Raw genomic sequence first — 20,610 nt, forward strand, 5'->3', positions numbered from 1 at the left:
CAAAGGAACTTCCTGTGAGACAGGAGGTTTGCTATGTAGAAATATGTGTTTGGTAAGCTGAAGGAAACCATTCAGTCTTCTGCTATCAGCGTCAAAAGAACCTCACCCAGGAACAGCAGCTTGAACTTTTCCCTGAGCAGGAAGACCATGAGATCCAAAATCTGATGAAAACCGCAGTTCGTCTTTTGAAACAGGATGTATGGAAAGTAGAATTGTTGCCCAGTATCTTACTCTGGCACCAATTCCACTGCTACTTTCAGTAACATGACTGTCACACCCTGCTGCTGGATGCGCAGATGACCATCTGACTGACGGGACCTTAGTGAAGGGATTTAGGGAGAGCCTGTTGGAAGGGTAGACATGCCCCCTTCTAGAATTGGAATGACCCACTGGTTCAAAGTTTTTGCCTTACAAGCCTATAGAAAGGACACCTGCCCTGCCACTGGCCCCCCCATACTTGATGAATGGTGAGCTAAAGGTGCCTCCCAGGTTGGGAGGAGAATGAGGCAATTGTTAAATTGTGCAGACTCTGCCTTTTCCTTAGCCGCTGCACTGCCTAAGAAGCAGGTTTCCCATTTGCTGCTGGGGATGTGTTGACTGCCTTTGACAGAAATTAAAGTTTTGTGCGAAGCACCAATATTTCCCAAACTGTTTATAGTCTCTTTGAGAGGGCTGGAGTTATGGAGATTAAGCTGTTGCCTTGCTTTTTTTATATTTCTTGACAGCAGAGTTGACTTTATCACCAAACAGCTTTGATCAGTGAAAGGCAAGAGCCATCAATAGAGATTGGACATTAGCAGAAAACCCTGAAAAGTGCAAAGTCAGATGTGGAGGTGAAGGGCTACTGACAACCCCAATGACCCTGCCACTGAGTGTTCAATATCTCATTCAGACTTTAGTACCTTGTTCATCTTATACCAACAAAGCAAATTGTCTTTGCAGGAGGTTGAAAATCAGGGACGACTAGGTGTGTCATATCCTAAACATTTTGGGTGTAGCGCTCCAAAAGGCACATTGCATTTCAGCGCCAGACTGCCCGCCGAGAACATTTGTTTTCCACTGCATGTGCTGTGGCTGGGAGATTTAACCAAGCTGATACTTAGATGAGCAAGAGGCCTGTTTAACTAAGTTCTTGGTGGACAATGAGTTGACAAAATGATGGATCACTAGGAGCAGGTTTGTAATGTCCAGCCACTAGTCTACTAACAGCAGAGGATAATGCAGACTCCTTACATGCAACACTACTAGGACCAAGGGTGCTCTCTAAAGGGTAATCAGATAACTGATTAGACGGTTGCAGCTCTTCTGCCAAATGTAGCTTTGATTGGAAGCATAAGCTCTCAATCCCCCAAAGCCTTGAGAACCACAGTGTGGTAAAACCTTACACCACCTTAGGAGGAAGGGGCATCGAAGGAAAGTTCATTTCCAATTTGAGATGTAGTACTCGTGCTAGCATTTCTTAAAGCTTAAAAATCTATGTTAATGGCAAGAGGTGGCTAGAACTGTGCAGTGTCACTGCTATGTCGAACACTGCATTAAAAAAGAAAGCAGAGTCCAACCTCACAGTAGGGATTCCCGGAAGGCCTGCAAGTCCAGGATTCAAATGCTGGTTCCTGAGGGAGTGTAGGAGTCATCACAGCAGGAGCCGTGCCTTTGACCGTACATAGGTCAGGCTCCAAAGATAGCTCTGTCAGTGTAGGAGACCATCTGAGTGACTTACTTTGTGATGAGCCACACTTGGAGGAGTCACTGTAGGAAGCTGGCTCTTTATATAGTGGACCAAAAAGAGGTACCTTGTGCAAAGAGTCCAGGGAAACTCCAAAGGAATTACAGAGGCACAAATGACACCCAAATGATATCTACTGTGGCAGTGTGGGCGAGCAGTTAGGCATATCAGAGGGCACGGCTAAGCATTTATTGCACACACAAAGGCGGTATGTGAGACACACATTCAATAAAGAAATCTGACAACAATTTATAATAAAAATAACATGTACTGTTATATGAATTTAGATACCAAAATCAGCAGGGTCAGATAAGTACTTTGAGTATTGAATGTTTACATTTTTTAAAAGATGACAGAGCAATTTTTGGGAGTGGTAGTGTTATACCACAAGGGAAAAACATGTAAATCATTCGGGCACTCAACAAAGACTCAAAGGACAGTTATACTGGACTGAAGGTGAGTATGGGGTAAGGTCCTTGACCACACCAACATGTCACCTTCGGAGGTTCTGGGGCGTCCGGGTGCAGAGATGCGTTACAGCGTTTGGTGTCCCATTCACTTCAATGGGGAATGGTCCAGTTGGAAAGAGGTTGCAAGCTGGGACTGCGGGACCAATCCGGGAGAACTCACGGGGGACTCGACCTATGAGATCCTCGGGCAGGTGGGTACACCACTGGTCCACTTCTACTTGGGCTGTGGGGCTCGGTGAAGTGGTGTGTTTTGGCGTCTGATTTGGTGCTGGAGTCACTTAGGATGGGATGGGGCCTGCAGAAAGAGGATGCAGGCGGAAACTGGAAGTCCATTTCGGGCAGACACAAGGATGAGCTTAGCTCCTGTGGGTCTGGAGACCCCCTTGGCACCTTCACCTCCCTTGGACTCGGACAGAGGAGTGCAGGTGTATAGGTACTTTGAGGCATCACTCACAGATTCACTCTTTTTCTCTGTTTCTGCAACAGAGGGCCAAACAGGTCAGCTGGGTCACTCTCGATGTGGGTCCCTTGACTTGCAGGTCAATCTTCCTTGGCATTGGTGTCTGAGAAGGACACAACCAGCCATAGCTGCTGCAAGATGTTCAGTACTCCAGGTATTGGTACTGTGCGGATCTGGGCAGTCCTGGCGTCCCCACAGTCGGAGGGAGGACGGGTTTGATCTGTAGGAGAAATGCTACCTCTTCCTGGGTGGCTTCTGGGTCGGTAGTCCCAGTAGGTAGCAAATCAGTGTACTGGGAATTCCTTCTTTGTTGCCAGGGGGGTAGCTCCTATACTCCAAGGGAGTTTCTTTGATAACTGGAGAAGCACTGGCAGGCCTTTGGGTTTCTTAGAATCTGCACACCAGCCGGAAAAGAGCCGGTTGCTCCATGAAGGTAGGGTTCCGCAAGCAGGCAGGTAGGGTTGGCACCAAGTCAGTCGTGCTCCTCGGTTCTCAGGTCAGCAGTCTTCTTTGTCCACTACATCTTTTTGTTCGTCAAAATCTGAAGTCTTGGTATCAGGGGATCCCCTAATTACTCATTTTAGGGTCATTAAGGGGAGTGAGGGGGTAGTAGTCAATGGGCTACTTACCACTGGGGTCCCTACATCTCCCAAGTGACCACTTCCTTTGGGGAGTGGGCATCACCCTGTCCCAGAATTCCTAATTCCAGCACCCACACGATGGTGAAATTCCTAATTTCGTTTTCACTTCAAACTGATCACCCTAGAGGTGTTTCCATCCTGGCAGTGTAACACACCTCCTGCATACCTAATTTTCCCACTTGCCCTGGTGCCAGATGTGGGCAGGGGTGGCCGTTCCCCTGTTTTGGGAAGCCTGGGGTTGCATATCAAAGGCAGCAGAGGCCTTTGAAGCCTCCTGCCTTGATATGCTGATCTACCATCCTTCCTCAAGGAGGAGATGATAACACCTCTTTCTAGAGCAGGCATTGTTCTTGACCTCGTGAGATCGAGGAACCTCGTCTGTGGTGACAGGCTGTACAGGACCGCACTACAGGGCTGGCAGGTTTCAGGGGGTACCTCCAAGGTACCCTCTGGGTGCATGTATTAATAAATCCAACAATGGAATTAGTGTTGGTTTATTAATACGAGGTGTTTAATACCAAACACCAGAGGTTTCAGTGAAGCCATTAGGCAACTAGGAAACTCGCTTTGATCAGTGCCCAGCACATACCTTACGATGGTTTCCCTGTTCACTATTACTGTCAGTAATTGAAAAGGCCAGCACAGGGACATATCTGCTCATGCAGATATGCCGTCACCTGTAATATAGTGCACCCTGCCTTAGGGATGTAAGGCCTACAGTAGGGGTAACTTACAAATATTGCATACAGGGTTAGGGGACATGGCATATAAGTGTGAGTGGCAAGTTGTGTTTTCATTTTTTGGACACCTTGTCAGGCCGCCTGCAGTGGCAATCTGTATGAGTTTGGTGCTGGGTCCCTAAAGGACCCTCGTTAGTACCTATGCCCTAGGTACCAGAGGTACCACTTAGTAGGGACTTACAGAGGAGCAAAAGGCCTGGACACTTGAGGATCAAGATGAGCTAAAGGCCATCAAGTAACCAGTCGTCTTGTTTTGGTGAAAGAACCCTGGCACTGGGGACCTTAGTTAGCAGGAACCCAGTGCACTCCAGTCAAAGTTGTAGCAAATACCAGACACAAAGTGGGGGGGACTACTGCAACAAAACCCAGTTACCTACAATCACTATACCTCCTCTTTTTATGCTTGTGTTGCTTTTTCTTGGATGGTAACTCCAGCGACTTCATCCAAAGACAGGACTTGCGTCTAGCCCAGTGATCATTCTGATCTCTGGCCATGAAGACGTATGCCTCCCTTTTCTTTTATCATTATATAACAATGGGGTAACCAAGTATACCATAGGAACTGTATACAATATGATACAGATACAGTTGCCCAAACAGAAATATTATAGATATGGCAATATTATTAGCCTACCTTGACCGCCTCGCTCCCCGACGACTGGAAACACGCCGAGGTCAACCCCCTCCTAAAGAAACCCTGAGCGGACCCCACCGACCTCAAAAACTACAGACCCATCTCCCTGCTCCCGTTCCCAGCGAAAGTCATCGAGAAAGCCATCAACAGCCAACTCGCCACATTCATTGAAGAACACAACATCCTCGACTCCTCCCAATCCGGCTTCAGAAAAAAACACAGTACGGAAACCGCCCTCCTCGCCGCAACAGACGACATCCGCACCTTACTGGACAAAGGAGAAACAGTAGCCCTCATCCTCCTCGACCTATCAGCGGCGTTCGACACAGTCTCCCACCGCACCCTAATACGCAGACTCTACGATGCAGGAATCCAGGACAAGACCCTCGACTGGATCTGCTCCTTCCTCTCCGGCAGGACGCAGCGGGTCAGACTCCCCCCTTTCCTCTCGGACCCCACACCGATCACCTGCGGAGTCCCCCAGGGCTCCTCCCTCAGCCCGACGCTCTTCAACGTCTACATGGCTCCACTTGCCCCCATCGTCAGAACCTACGGACTCAACATCGTGTCATATGTAGACGAGACCCAGCTCATCCTCTCCCTATCCAACGAGCCCAACACCGCCAGACGCAACTTTCGAGAAGGCATGGAAGCCGTCGCCAAATGGATGAAAAACAGCTGCCTTCAACTAAACACCAACAAAACAGAAGTACTCATCATGGGCCCAAACCCCGACGCCTGGAGCGACACCTGGTGGCCCACCGCCCTCGGAAACCCGCCAACCCCCACAGACCACGCACCCAACCTGGGAATCATCCTGGACTCCGAGCTCAAAATGGACCGCTAGATCAACTCTGTCTCATCTTCCTGCTTCCACACCCTCTGCCTCCTCCGTAAGACCTTCAAATGGATCCCCCTCGAACACCGAAAGACAGTCACTCACGCCCTGGTCACCAGCAGACTCGACTACGGCAACGCACTCTACGCCGGAATAAACAAAAACCTAATTCGCAAGCTACAGAACATCCAGAACGCCGCCGCAAGACTGGTCGTCAACCTGCCAAAACACTGCCACATCTCCCAGCACCTGCGCACACTCCACTGGCTCCCCGTCGAGGCGAGAATCACCTTTAAGATGCTCACCCACGCACACAAGGCCCTCCACGGCACCGGACCAGCATACCTGAACAGCCGACTCAAATTCCACGCACCCCAAAGGACCCTACGATCAGCCCAGCTTTCCTACGCCGTGGTCCCCCGCACCAGAAAGATCAGATCCGGAGGCCTCTCCTTCTCCTTGCTCGCGGCCAAAGCATGGAACGCCCTTCCGCTCCACCTCAGACAGACAACATCGCTCCCCATCTACGCACGAAACCTCAAAACCTGGCTCTTCGACAGACCCCCTCCTTGATGGAATGGAACCTGCACCCCCCCACCCCACCCCCACCCCTAGCGCCTTGAGACCCTTACGGGTGAGTAGTCGCGCTTTAACAAACTCCTGATTGATATCGGTAGTCAAAAGGCCCCAATCCGAAGGACAGTGTGATGAGTGTACCACAATTACAAAATAATCATTTTTTTATATTCCAAAATTCGCAGCACCAGCCACAACAATCACAATGATAGAAATCCAACTTACTTGATCCCCATCATGCAACCTTTCAGCCAGCTTTTATAATCACTTTTGGTTTCTTTTGGGTTATGGTAGGAGTTTCAATTGGGATCATGGCATGTTCAGATATGGGGGACATTCTTTCAATGTATACTGGGTGAAGCGCGGGGATGGCACGCTATTGTGAACCTGGCTCTTTTATGGAAAAAATGTTTGCATTACAAACTTAAGACTTAAGATTCTGCCTTGCCCTATTATTTCTTCAAATATTTTCAGCAAAAATCAAGCATGCAGAAAGAAGAGGGAAATACTTTGTCACTATGAAATTATTACAGCATTCAATATCAATTTCAGAGTTTAAAGCAAATGCCATTAAAATTGGACTATAAAGTAACTATTATTTTCATCAGCAAAAACCAAACAAACATGTTTTTGGTTAGTAAAAAAATCTGAGATTAGAGACAAACTTTAGAAACCAATGCACAAAAAAGCTATAGTATTGGATCAAACAAAGGAAAACACAAAGCAAACAGAGGAAAACATAAAACAAACAAACAAACAACATTTGATCAGGCGAAACAAGTACCTGATGGGATAGGTGGGGGCTGGGGAGGAAATAAGGTGTTAGTCTTGCTGTGGGTAGTGCAGGGTAAGGGAGGTGTGGTAGTATCTTTCATACCATACAGCTTGGATTCTTTGGAAAGAGTTCTTGGTAAAGAAGATCCTCTGGAAGCATTTGGCGATTCAGTCTTCAGAGTTTTAGAGTTGTAGTGCAACTGTCAAAATAAATGTTAACAATTCAAATGAACAGGATCTACAAATACTGACTGCAAACTACATACGACAGTAACATTTTGAAGCAGTCAGAAATCAGTCAGTCATCGGCATGCACCTATGAATTGCATTTATTCCCAAAGTTTCTGAAGTCTGAGATACAAGCATAGGAGTATGATATAACACAATTAGAGCATGGCTATTCATGATTGAGCCACCTCCTCCTCTACACTTATATTCGAGGACTAACAGTGCTGCATGAGTGTAGAATGTATGTGCTTGTGCTCAAAAAGTAACAATATTCCTCTGACTTCTTGTTTTCGCCCCAAAAATATTTTTTTTCTTATCACTAAACATTTCTGAAGTGCAGCATTGCAAACCATTTTTGAAGTGGTGCATTACATCCCCTTTTCGCACACAGAATTCAAACTTAGCTCTGTCTTTTGCAAGACTAGTCGTATGTGTGATTCCAGGCTGGGAAAAGCCAAGGAAAGGGTGTGTGGGTGTTGTAAGCACTGCACTAGGCTACCCATTCGACACCCACTTGGCCTTTCTCAACAAAGTACTGTATAAAAATCGATATACTATACATTGCGCTGCACTATGTTCTACCTGCAGCCATAGATCCCTAGCTTGTGAATCCGGATCGGCAAGAATTTAGAAGCGCTGCTGCTTTTTGGGAAACTTCGGTCAAGTTGTGAGCAAAAAATGTAACTATAGGTGTGCAAAAATGTAAATATAAAAGTGCTAAAAAATATGTGATAACGAGACTGCGAAGATAAAAAAAAACACATTGAAATACAAGCATTTCTTTAAGCTGTGCAACCACCAATAAATGTGGTTGGTTCAGCAAATGCATCTTTTTACCAATTAAAATGATTTATCACATCCCAAAAAAACACAAAACATCTAGGCCTTAGATTTAACCAGCAAAGAAACTACTTTGTACAATTGAAGGATAACATTTCAGAAACCACCCACAGAAAGACGGAAATGTTCGGCATCCTAGCTATACAAAGTGCACCAATAAAGTTTACAGGTTGAAACATTTTTACTACAAGTATTTTAACACATTAATATAAGGGAATTTGCAAATACCAGTAGTTATTTGCAATATGATGCCATTAAGTCATGTGGTTTAAAGTTGTAAGCAATTATGTCTGAAAAATGGTCCCTGTAGATTTATTTTTGTATTTTACTATACCTTGACATCGACCCCAGGAATATAAAACACTGTCATTTCCAAGTCACTAGGTTTTGTTTGTAGTGATGATGGCACTTTCTTTCCAGCAAGCAAATGAGATGTAGATGGATAGCTAGCTTGAAGCTTCTTTTTTTTGGAGGGGGATTCTTGATCCAAACTTCTTGAACTCCTATCATAAGTCCTGTAAAATACAAGTTACAAAACGCCTGTAAAAATAGATAATGTCATGCATATCAAAGTTTGAAAATTTGATTGAACCACATACAGTATCACAGTTCTAGCACAGCCTATCCATGCCATTGTGCAGGTGGTTCAACTCCTAGGCTAGATGAGATGTTTAAAAAGTCCATTGAATTCAGGTAAGAGTTCATGCTATGTACTCCGAGAATGGACCCATGCTTGTCTGGGTATTAAAGAAATGTATCCATAACAAAGGTGGTCCACATATTAGCCTGAAGGTTCTCCATCAGCTTGACTGGTTATCAGAATACATGTTTCCTAGGTGGTGGCAATATGTGCCACACAAAATCAAGACAGGTTTACTTATATTCTAGCTAGTATGTAGCAGATTTAGATGTCAAAAAGACATTTGGCACGGTGTACTAACTCTTCCTGAAAAATAGAACGTTTACATGGGGTTCGGCTTTCACTTTATCCTACAAGCACACTATATATTGGTCTCGAGGCAAGAGTCCAACTATGAACCACTGAGTAACATTACAATTAGTAATAGTAAAGTGTAATTTACAGAACTTAAACATGGTGACATTGTTTAAAGAAATGCTACATGATAAGTTATTTTTTTCAATATTATTCAGGCTAAACCTAGACTTCCAGCATAATTGCTCTTTAACCAGTTATATCTGAAGCAATGAGGATGCAACTAACATGGTCAAGAGAAAGTTACATTCTCATACAGAAACAATGTTACTCGACAAACTAAGAAAAAATAAAAAAAACTGATTCATGAGAAGAGAGATTTAAAGTGGCGTTACTGAATGTAAATCCTTTGTATCCACTCCGACACCATGCTGGGTCTGGATATTTACCTGTAATAGCCCCAGTATGCTGGTAGTTGGCTCCATAATACTCCTCTATGACGGCTTGGGTTCACCTCCAGAAGTGATGACTGACAGCAATATATATATAGAGGCCAGCCAAGCACCCTGATGTCAGATTATCAGCCCATCATTTCAGCGCTAACCGAAACGGAGCGACTGATAAAGTGGAATGTCAACAGTGTGCTATCTATAGCTTGTGACCTTATGACGTTCTAGAAGTCCACTCCAAAGAAAATGGAGGCGAGTGGGGAGTGAGAAATCTGTGACAAAATAGAATATGAACCAGAAAGAGTGTTGCTGAAGGAAACTAACTTGTTCATCTGATGGGTAACTTGTTCATCTGATGAATACTTCAAACCGCAGACTCATTCTTTTTTTAAATCAATACCAAAGCTTTACCCTCCCTAGAGTGATGAATCAAAGCAGATTTACACCAAGAAGTCCTGCAGGGCACAGAAGAGTAAATGTCCCTGTTGAAGGTATAGACAGATGCCCACATACCAGCTTGGCATATGTCCAACAAAGGCACACCTCTATCCAAAGCTGCAGTCTAAACTTTCAGCCTATTAGAAGGAGCACAAAGCCCCCCCCCCAGGAGGGTCATTTTTTGGCCAGGACATAGCACAGCATAATGCCATGGATAATCCAAGTTGATCAGGTGAGTGTCTGGACTGCCTTTTCTTTCTGTGCATCAATAAGTTGATCACCATTTTGGTGCTCCCTAGTCCTGTCAATGTAGAAAGTAAAGACCTGTTAATGATTGAACTGGATTAGATTCTCCTCCTCCTTAGGAGGATGCAACGGAAAGAAGAACACAGTGAGGGTGATGGACTAACCCACATGAACAGGTGCCATCCCCTTGCGAAGAAAGATATCCAAGTGCTAAGGATCAAATTATCAAAGGAAAAAGGCAGCATATGGCGGCTGAACAGAAAATACCTGTAATTCACTGATATAGCATGCAGAAGTGATGGCAATGAGAAAAAACATCTACAAGGGCCAACGGTTTCATGGTGCAACCAAACATAGGCTCAAACCATCCACACATCAAAAAGTATGGACCAAATTAAGGTTCCAGCACAGCATAATACGAGGGGCCAATGTAAACATATATAAAAGATCTTTCAGAAAAAGCATCACACCGAGCGAGTTTAATAAAGAAAGAGGAAAGGCTGAAAGGGACGATAATCATCTCTTGTGCCCACAGAAAAGATTTGATGGGCTAAAGGCAAAACAAAGAACATAAGACACCTTGGCTTGAAGAGGAGTAACCTGTATGACATCACACAAGGGAACTAATCTAGGCCAGCCGCCACCTCAATCACATCTACCATCTCTGAACAACTCAACAGGTCCACCTCAATGTCCATGATTGAAAGTGTGGCCTATGGAGGTCTGTCTGAGGAGCTCCAGTAGAGGCAGCTGAAGTGATTGGCAGATCTGGAAATCCAAACTGTAAGGGTACCAAATCCTTGGAGCCCAATCCAGGGCTACGAAGATGAGCTGGGGCAAGTCTCTCAAACTTCTTTTCTGCACCTTTGAGATCAGAAACAGGGGAGAAAATAGATAATGGGAGGCAAAGTCACACTAAAGGCATAATGCGTCTCTCAGAGACCATTGAGGAGGGAACTCCAGGCCATAAAAAGATGCACAGTCCGCATCCTCTGCAGTAGTGAAAAGATATACCGAAGAAACACCCTACTGTTAGCAGACACCCTGAGCAACTTCTAGAAAGAAAAGCTACTTGTGAATGGCAGGGGGACACCTGGTGAGTTTGTCTGCACTGATGTACAGGGAAACCTTCAGGTGAATGACCATCAGGCATATTATGTATGGGTCCTACCACCACCACAATATTTGAATAAAGGAAAATAGTGCATAAAGAAAAAGGGGACTAGACTTTTTTGGGGGGGAGGATTCACAAAGGATTCCATGTGAGTAGTTGTGTCTTATTCCAAATTGGGGGGTGTCTTACTAATTATTCCTAATTGTAATGTGAGTAAGCACAACTTAGTTTGGAAATTCATGGGAAAGTCACACATTGGTTGTGATACACATTTTCATTGTTGTGGGGTGGTACTGCTTAGAAAATAGTTTGTATGCCTGCAGTCTTTCACTTGGAAATGACCACCTACAGAATGATGTGCAGATAAGGACTGATAAGTACAGTTCTGAAAATATGCATATGGTACACTGTTTTTCTCATTTAACAAGTGCATGTTAAAAGTCAGTGATTAAACAGATTTCCAAGAGTATATAGCATATTGATTAAATGTACAACCTGTTTAACATGTCAGGAAAATTAATGCTAACACCTGTTTAACATGTCAGGAAAATTAATGCTATCACCCAAACCTGTGGCACGTTCTCTTTCTAGCCCTATTTAGAAGTTGGGGATTTGTGCCTCTTTCTGTCCAGTGATTACATTACTTTGCAGGTATTTGTTGTTGTATGTGCCCAGGAATGTGTTGTTGATTTTATAGCTCTGAGTGTAATGTCTGAATTTTCCAGGAATTTACCTTTCTTTTAGGAAAATATGAATGCATGATGTTTTGAGATTTTATCTCAACATTTGCCCATTGCTGTTCTCTTTACTTTTCGTTGTCCTGAAGAACTATTTTGTTTCTGCTGCAGTGATTATAAGCTCATTTTGGAAATTTTATTTTTAATCTAAAAATAAATCATTTTTCTTTTCAGTGGAAGTTGACGATTGTTTATTTTTGTGTGCGTACGGGTTAGTGCAGACCTTGAATTCATCTATGTACAAAACCTTTCTGGTACGTCTGTGTTCTCCTGGTTGATCCTTTTCAATTACACAAGAGCCATAGATTCTGTTTCTGCATGCACAGTTTTTAGCTTGTGTCTAAAACTATAGACATTAAAAATATTGCGACATTTAATGGTCTGAAGTATGGATAGTAGTAAGCTTGTGTCGATTGGGCTGATTTTGGGTCAGCAAGATAAACAAATTACTTTCCTTCTGTAATTAAGCATTCATTCTGATGAATACAGAGATTCCACAGGCTTCTATCAATCTTTTTCAGGTGACGAGACTGGATATGGGAATTTCTTTTTTGAGCAATAACCAGTCACTGGTCTGTGGTGGCACCACACAACTTCAGGTAGGGACCACAAGACGCTAATAGAAATGATCGCAGGAAAGGAAATGTTATCTTTGCCCTAGTGATCTCAAAGACTCCAGGGGAGACCAATCCACCTCACTTCTCTTAAGAGAAAGTAAGAAATTGAACCTGTTCAAACTAGGATATTTTCACATGAATAACAAACCGAAGGCTGTAGGAGAGCGGTCTGAAATACAAGAAGGAATGATAGTTGAAAACGATATGTTGGGAGAGACTATATCCCAGTTGAAACTTGAAAGTATCACTGGACATGCTTTCACATTAAGAATCATATACAACAGAAAGTGGGCACTCCACCCATGGCTATGAGTCAACATCTTGAAAGTGAAAACATTAATGTTTCAAACAAACAAGTTACTCACCTTTTTGTAATGATCTTTCTGGTGAGTATTCTACTTAGCTGCAGATTCTTCACACTTTAAAAATCCCCAGGTGGCAGATTGGATCTGGAAATTTGTAATAGCTCTCATGCGCCAGTAAGTGACATTCCCTCTTGGCCTAGTGTACCACTCAGGCCACAACATTACTGGAGCAATATAGGGTCACCCTGATGTTAGTACTGCACCCATTTTTCCAAGCCCTTACCGGCAGTGATAGGGCAATTGATAGTGGTTATGGAGTTCAACAGTCCAATCTGTAATCTTATTGTGATGACCAATGAACATTACACAGAAAGGAGAAGCAGGAGGGATCAGTGAGCAATTGAGAAGTAGATGGCGAATACCCCCAAAAAGGTTGCAACCAAAAGTAAGTAACTTGCTATTCGGATGAATACTCAGCTTGTATTTAGATGACATAGCCATGCCCCTCCCTGGTGGCAGGTCTGAGGAAATTATCATACCAGAACTTCCTAAAGCATGGAACGGGCAAAATGGTTCATACTTCTGAGTCCAAGCAGTAATGCTTCACAACTACGGCGTATTGCATATTTCTAAGATACACATGCCACTTGACAATCCCAAAGTAGTCACCTACACTTTGGTAGAGTGAGCTTAAATACCTTCAAGAGGTTCCTTTTTTTGACAAGGGTGTAACAAAGTTTAGTATAATTCACAATCCACCTAGACAGGGTTCTCTTCAGGACAGCTTTGCATTTCTTGTTGCCCACATATCCAATGGCAAACTACTAGTCAGATTGTCAATCTTTGTTTCTGTCAATATAACAGCGGACTCATTCAGCCTATGAAACCTCTCCTTCTCCCTGAATGGATTACGAGGTAGCACATGGATAAAGGGATGGACTGACCCCTTGGAATAAGGTCACCATCTTCACCAGAAAGGATGCCATCATTCTTAAAAACAGTCTGTCTGGATAGAAGGATTTGAACGGGGGTTAGAAGCACAGCACTAGTAGCTCACATCGAAGCAAAATGATGGCCACAACAAACCCAGTCTTCATAGTCAAAAGGTGCTATTTGCAGTCATGGATCAGTTCAAACAAAGCCTGCTACGAGAAACTCTAAACCAAAGTATGGTCCCCCACTGAGACATTAAAAGGGAATGGGGGAAATACACAGTAGTCCTTTCAAAACCTCATAATGAGCAAGGACTTCAACAAAAAGGGCCAAGCTAGAAGAAAATGAAGGCTGATAAAGCTGAAAAATATCATTTAACTGTGCCCACACCATAACTTCGTTGAGCTAAGGAAAAAGCAACACATCAGAAAAACAGGGTTTCTGGGAGTCCATACCCTCCCTGCGCACCAAGAAACAAACCAGTTCAACTTCTTTGTGGAGTGGTCATATGTCCATAGGATGATGTTCACCACCTCCAGCAGTAGATGGAAGGAACTCAAATGTCCCGGCACATTTTCCATGTATGACGAGGGAAACTCTGGACACTGGAGTGTAGCACCTGCCTGTTGGAATGCAAGAGAAGGTCTGCCTTGAGTGAGAGCAGAAAGAGGGTGACAAACAGCGAAAAAGGCCTGCATACCACACCCCGTGCGGCCAGTCTGGGGTAACCAGAATCGCTTGTGACATGTCCTGGCACAACTTCGTCTAAACTCAAGGAATCATGGGAACAGGGAGGAATATGTTGTCTGTGGGAAAAGTTAATGTCAGATAAAATACATCACTTAGAGCTCATTGAAAGAGGAACGGCAGGGCACAGCACAGTGGGCAACACAGATTCTCACAAGTTGCAAAGAGATCCACCTAAATCGTTCCTCCTAGGACAAAGATGGCTTGCCTCACCTCTAGGTGGAGAAGCTACTAGTGGTTGGCAAGATGATATCATCTCATGCGGTCAGCCCTCTGGGTTCAAGGAAGCTACCAGATGGTTGGTCACCAGTCATTACCCATACACCTGGGCCCAAGACATTGTCGCAGTACCTCGGGTAAAAAGGTTGAGAGCTCACCCTCCTTATTCACATACCATATCACCATTGTGTTTTACGTAAGAAAAAAGACTGGCAAACAGCAAAGCAAATCACCTGCAGTACCAACAAGCTGAAATGTATTCCTTTCTCTACTGGAGGCCAGAGTCCTCTAATCTCCAATTCTAGAGGGCACCCCACCCGAAGGTGGATGCAGTTGTCACTATTGTGGCCACATAGACTTCCCACAGGACAGGTTCCTCTCTACCAACCACCTCTGGAGATTTGTTGGGTATTTGGGAACCTGATGTTCTCTGACAAATGCCCCTGTATTGCAACCTTCGGAGTCGGAGCACCACGGGACAGCCCTCTTGTGCCAGTGTGCATAAGTCATCAACAGTAAGCAAGAAGCCATTGGACTCCGCAGGCTAATGACATTCAGAAATATTTACAACAAGGGGTGGTGAGGGACAGAGTCTCTGAATTAAGCAGAAAGCTCTCACCCAGTCAAGAGATCAGGGCTAGATCCAACACCGTTTTTTAGCTCACTGCACCATCCCAGTTTCAGAACCTGGCTGTATGCAAATTAGTCTGTTCCTGTCCCAGTGCATGATGGGAACAGGGCAAACCAAACTAAAAAAGCCAATTCTTACACTGGGAAGGAAACAAGCTCCCGGGGACCGGTTTCTGGCATTACAGCCGTCTTCGGCCCGGTTTGCTTGAATCCTGATGGTGCAATGAGCAAGGGTCTCACATCTGAGAATACCCTTCCACGCTTAGGGTGGACAAAAATATTTACAACAAGGGGTGGTGAGGGACAGAGTCTCTGAATTAAGCAGAAAGCTCTCACCCAGTCAAGAGATCAGGGCTAGATCCAACACCGTTTTTTAGCTCACTGCACCATCCCAGTTTCAGAACCTGGCTGTATGCAAATTAGTCTGTTCCTGTCCCAGTGCATGATGGGAACAGGGCAAACCAAACTACAAAAGCCAATTCTTACACTGGGAAGGAAACAAGCTCCCGGGGACCGGTTTCTGGCATTACAGCCGTCTTCGGCCCGGTTTGCTTGAATCCTGATGGTGCAATGAGCAAGGGTCTCACATCTGAGAATACCCTTCCACGCTTAGGGTGGACAAAAATATTTACAACAAGGGGTGGTGAGGGACAGAGTCTCTGAATTAAGCAGAAAGCTCTCACCCAGTCAAGAGATCAGGGCTAGATCCAACACCGTTTTTTAGCTCACTGCACCATCCCAGTTTCAGAACCTGGCTGTATGCAAATTAGTCTGTTCCTGTCCCAGTGCATGATGGGAACAGGGCAAACCAAACTACAAAAGCCAATTCTTACACTGGGAAGGAAACAAGCTCCCGGGGACCGGTTTCTGGCATTACAGCCGTCTTCGGCCCGGTTTGCTTGAATCCTGATGGTGCAATGAGCAAGGGTCTCACATCTGAGAATACCCTTCCACGCTTAGGGTGGACAAAAATATTTACAACAAGGGGTGGTGAGGGACAGAGTCTCTGAATTAAGCAGAAAGCTCTCACCCAGTCAAGAGATCAGGGCTAGATCCAACACCGTTTTTTAGCTCACTGCACCATCCCAGTTTCAGAACCTGGCTGTATGCAAATTAGTCTGTTCCTGTCCCAGTGCATGATGGGAACAGGGCAAACCAAACTACAAAAGCCAATTCTTACACTGGGAAGGAAACAAGCTCCCGGGGACCGGTTTCTGGCATTACAGCCGTCTTCGGCCCGGTTTGCTTGAATCCTGATGGTGCAATGAGCAAGGGTCTCACATCTGAGAATACCCTTCCACGCTTAGGGTGGACAAAAATATTTACAACAAGGGGTGGTGAGGGACAGAGTCTCTGAATTAAGCAGAAAGCTCTCACCCAGTCAAGAGATCAGGGCTAGATCCAACACCGTTTTTTAGCTCACTGCACCATCCCAGTTTCAGAACCTGGCTGTATGCAAATTAGTCTGTTCCTGTCCCAGTGCATGATGGGAACAGGGCAAACCAAACTACAAAAGCCAATTCTTACACTGGGAAGGAAACAAGCTCCCGGGGACCGGGTAAGAGTGGTCTGTTTAACTCAGACACTCTGTTCATCACCACCCCCTTTTCTAAATCGTTTTTGGCCACTATAGGTGTGGCAGGGTATACTCAGACATGAGTCCCTTTCTCACTGCTCCATCAGGATTCAAGCAAGCCGGGCCGAAGAAGGCTGAAATGCCAGAAACCGGTCCCCGGTAGCTTGTCTCCTTTCTGGTGAAGAATTGGCTTGGTAGTTTAGTCTGCCCTGTTCCCATGATGCACTGGGCCAGGGACAGACTGATTTGCATATAGCCAGGTTCTGAGCTGGGATGGGGCAGTGAGATAAATAACGGTGATGGATCAAGCCCTGATCTGTGGACTGGGTAAGAGTGGTCTGTTTAACTCAGACACTCTGTTCATCACCACCCCCTTTTCTAAATCGTTTTTGGCCACTATAGGTGTGGCAGGGTATACTCAGACATGAGTCCCTTTCTCACTGCTCCATCAGGATTCAAGCAAGCCGGGCCGAAGAAGGCTGAAATGCCAGAAACCGGTCCCCGGTAGCTTGTCTCCTTTCTGGTGAAGAATTGGCTTGGTAGTTTAGTCTGCCCTGTTCCCATGATGCACTGGGCCAGGGACAGACTGATTTGCATATAGCCAGGTTCTGAGCTGGGATGGGGCAGTGAGATAAATAACGGTGATGGATCAAGCCCTGATCTTTGGACTGGGTAAGAGTGGTCTGTTTAACTCAGACACGCTGTTCATCACCACCCCCTTTTCTAAATCGTTTTTGGCCACTATAGGTGTGGCAGGGTATACTCAGACATGAGTCCCTTTCTCACTGCTCCATCAGGATTCAAGCAAGCCGGGCCGAAGAAGGCTGAAATGCCAGAAACCGGTCCCCGGTAGCTTGTCTCCTTTCTGGTGAAGAATTGGCTTGGTAGTTTAGTCTGCCCTGTTCCCATGATGCACTGGGCCAGGGACAGACTGATTTGCATATAGCCAGGTTCTGAGCTGGGATGGGGCAGTGAGATAAATAACGGTGATGGATCAAGCCCTGATCTTTGGACTGGGTAAGAGTGGTCTGTTTAACTCAGACACTCTGTTCATCACCACCCCCTTTTCTAAATCGTTTTTGGCCACTATAGGTGTGGCAGGGTATACTCAGACATGAGTCCCTTTCTCACTGCTCCATCAGGATTCAAGCAAGCCGGGCCGAAGAAGGCTGAAATGCCAGAAACTGGTCCCCGGTAGCTTGTCTCCTTTCTGGTGAAGAATTGGCTTGGTAGTTTAGTCTGCCCTGTTCCCATGATGCACTGGGCCAGGGACAGACTGATTTGCATATAGCCAGGTTCTGAGCTGGGATGGGGCAGTGAGATAAATAACGGTGATGGATCAAGCCCTGATCTTTGGACTGGGTAAGAGTGGTCTGTTTAACTCAGACACTCTGTTCATCACCACCCCCTTTTCTAAATCGTTTTTGGCCACTATAGGTGTGGCAGGGTATACTCAGACATGAGTCCCTTTCTCACTGCTCCATCAGGATTCAAGCAAGCCGGGCCGAAGAAGGCTGAAATGCCAGAAACCGGTCCCCGGTAGCTTGTCTCCTTTCTGGTGAAGAATTGGCTTGGTAGTTTAGTCTGCCCTGTTCCCATGATGCACTGGGCCAGGGACAGACTGATTTGCATATAGCCAGGTTCTGAGCTGGGATGGGGCAGTGAGATAAATAACGGTGATGGATCAAGCCCTGATCTTTGGACTGGGTAAGAGTGGTCTGTTTAACTCAGACACTCTGTTCATCACCACCCCCTTTTCTAAATCGTTTTTGGCCACTATAGGTGTGGCAGGGTATACTCAGACATGAGTCCCTTTCTCACTGCTCCATCAGGATTCAAGCAAGCCGGGCCGAAGAAGGCTGAAATGCCAGAAACCGGTCCCCGGTAGCTTGTCTCCTTTCTGGTGAAGAATTGGCTTGGTAGTTTAGTCTGCCCTGTTCCCATGATGCACTGGGCCAGGGACAGACTGATTTGCATATAGCCAGGTTCTGAGCTGGGATGGGGCAGTGAGATAAATAACGGTGATGGATCAAGCCCTGATCTTTGGACTGGGTAAGAGTGGTCTGTTTAACTCAGACACTCTGTTCATCACCACCCCCTTTTCTAAATCGTTTTTGGCCACTATAGGTGTGGCAGGGTATACTCAGACATGAGTCCCTTTCTCACTGCTCCATCAGGATTCAAGCAAGCCGGGCCGAAGAAGGCTGAAATGCCAGAAACCGGTCCCCGGTAGCTTGTCTCCTTTCTGGTGAAGAATTGGCTTGGTAGTTTAGTCTGCCCTGTTCCCATGATGCACTGGGCCAGGGACAGACTGATTTGCATATAGCCAGGTTCTGAGCTGGGATGGGGCAGTGAGATAAATAACGGTGATGGATCAAGCCCTGATCTTTGGACTGGGTAAGAGTGGTCTGTTTAACTCAGGCACTCTGTTCATCACCACCCCCTTTTCTAAATCGTTTTTGGCCACTATAGGTGTGGCTGGGTATACTCAGACATGAGTCCCTTTCTCACTGCTCCATCAGGATTCAAGCAAGCCGGGCCGAAGAAGGCTGAAATGCCAGAAACCGGTCCCCGGTAGCTTGTCTCCTTTCTGGTGAAGAATTGGCTTGGTAGTTTAGTCTGCCCTGTTCCCATGATGCACTGGGCCAGGGACAGACTGATTTGCATATAGCCAGGTTCTGAGCTGGGATGGGGCAGTGAGATAAATAACGGTGATGGATCAAGCCCTGATCTTTGGACTGGGTAAGAGTGGTCTGTTTAACTCAGACACTCTGTTCATCACCACCCCCTTTTCTAAATCGTTTTTGGCCACTATAGGTGTGGCTGGGTATACTCAGACATGAGTCCCTTTCTCACTGCTCCATCAGGATTCAAGCAAGCCGGGCCGAAGAAGGCTGAAATGCCAGAAACCGGTCCCCGGTAGCTTGTCTCCTTTCTGGTGAAGAATTGGCTTGGTAGTTTAGTCTGCCCTGTTCCCATGATGCACTGGGCCAGGGACAGACTGATTTGCATATAGCCAGGTTCTGAGCTGGGATGGGGCAGTGAGATAAATAACGGTGATGGATCAAGCCCTGATCTTTGGACTGGGTAAGAGTGGTCTGTTTAACTCAGACACTCTGTTCATCACCACCCCCTTTTCTAAATCGTTAATGACATTCAGGGCTAGAACCTGATCTCTCTTGAAACATCAGAATCATATCCTGACTATCCAGAACTCTCTTGGGAGAAGAAAGGCTCTGAGAGATGCCGTCTCCAATACTGCCATCTATGAACCAGAGGAGCTGAGAGTTCCAGGTGTGGCTCAGGAAGATTGATGGAGTAGCCCAAGTCGAACAGTAGTCATGCCATGGTGTTCAAGTGATCCAACAGCAGCAGCTGAAAGCCAACCTAGACCAGCCAATTGTTCAAGAATAGTAAGATCCCTTATCTACACAGATGTGTAGCAACCACTGGCATCACCTCAATGAACAACCTGGATGCTTCTGTTAACTGACTTTGAACTGGTAGTGGGTGTAGCCTACCATGAATAGCAGCATTGCTATGTGAAAGCATGTATCCTGCAAGATGGGGGCATAGTTCTGTCTCTTAATTGAAATGCCAAAGTCACCTGAGTGAGGGATAGTCTCTTAAAAGTTTCCTTTCAGAGGATAGAATTCAAGACCCTGCATGTGCAGGGTAGGACACAGGGCACCATACTTCTCAGAGTCGAAGCTAGTAGTGACATCCGTGTCAGTAGAC

General features: G+C 45.6%; 1 protein-coding gene across 15 annotated transcripts in view; it reads right to left on the minus strand.

Moving 5' to 3' along the window:
- BLTP1 (bridge-like lipid transfer protein family member 1) overlaps window positions 1-20,610 on the minus strand; it is a 1,831,302-nt gene that overhangs the window by 333,008 nt on the left and 1,477,684 nt on the right. For 12 of the 15 annotated variants that reach the window (XM_086962202.1, XM_086962209.1, XM_086962198.1 and 9 more), the window contains 2 exons: window positions 8,262-8,442; window positions 6,870-7,059 (listed from right to left, as the gene is read on the minus strand). In XM_086962202.1, coding sequence (XP_086818328.1) covers window positions 6,870-7,059; window positions 8,262-8,442 — 371 coding nt within the window. The remainder of the gene's footprint in view (window positions 1-6,869; window positions 7,060-8,261; window positions 8,443-20,610) is intronic. The other 3 variants (XM_086962203.1, XM_086962208.1, XM_086962201.1) reach the window with 1 other exon arrangement.

This window comes from Lissotriton vulgaris, chromosome 3_1 (genome assembly GCF_964263255.1).
Source record: "Lissotriton vulgaris chromosome 3_1, aLisVul1.2, whole genome shotgun sequence".
Taxonomy (NCBI): domain Eukaryota; kingdom Metazoa; phylum Chordata; class Amphibia; order Caudata; family Salamandridae; genus Lissotriton; species Lissotriton vulgaris.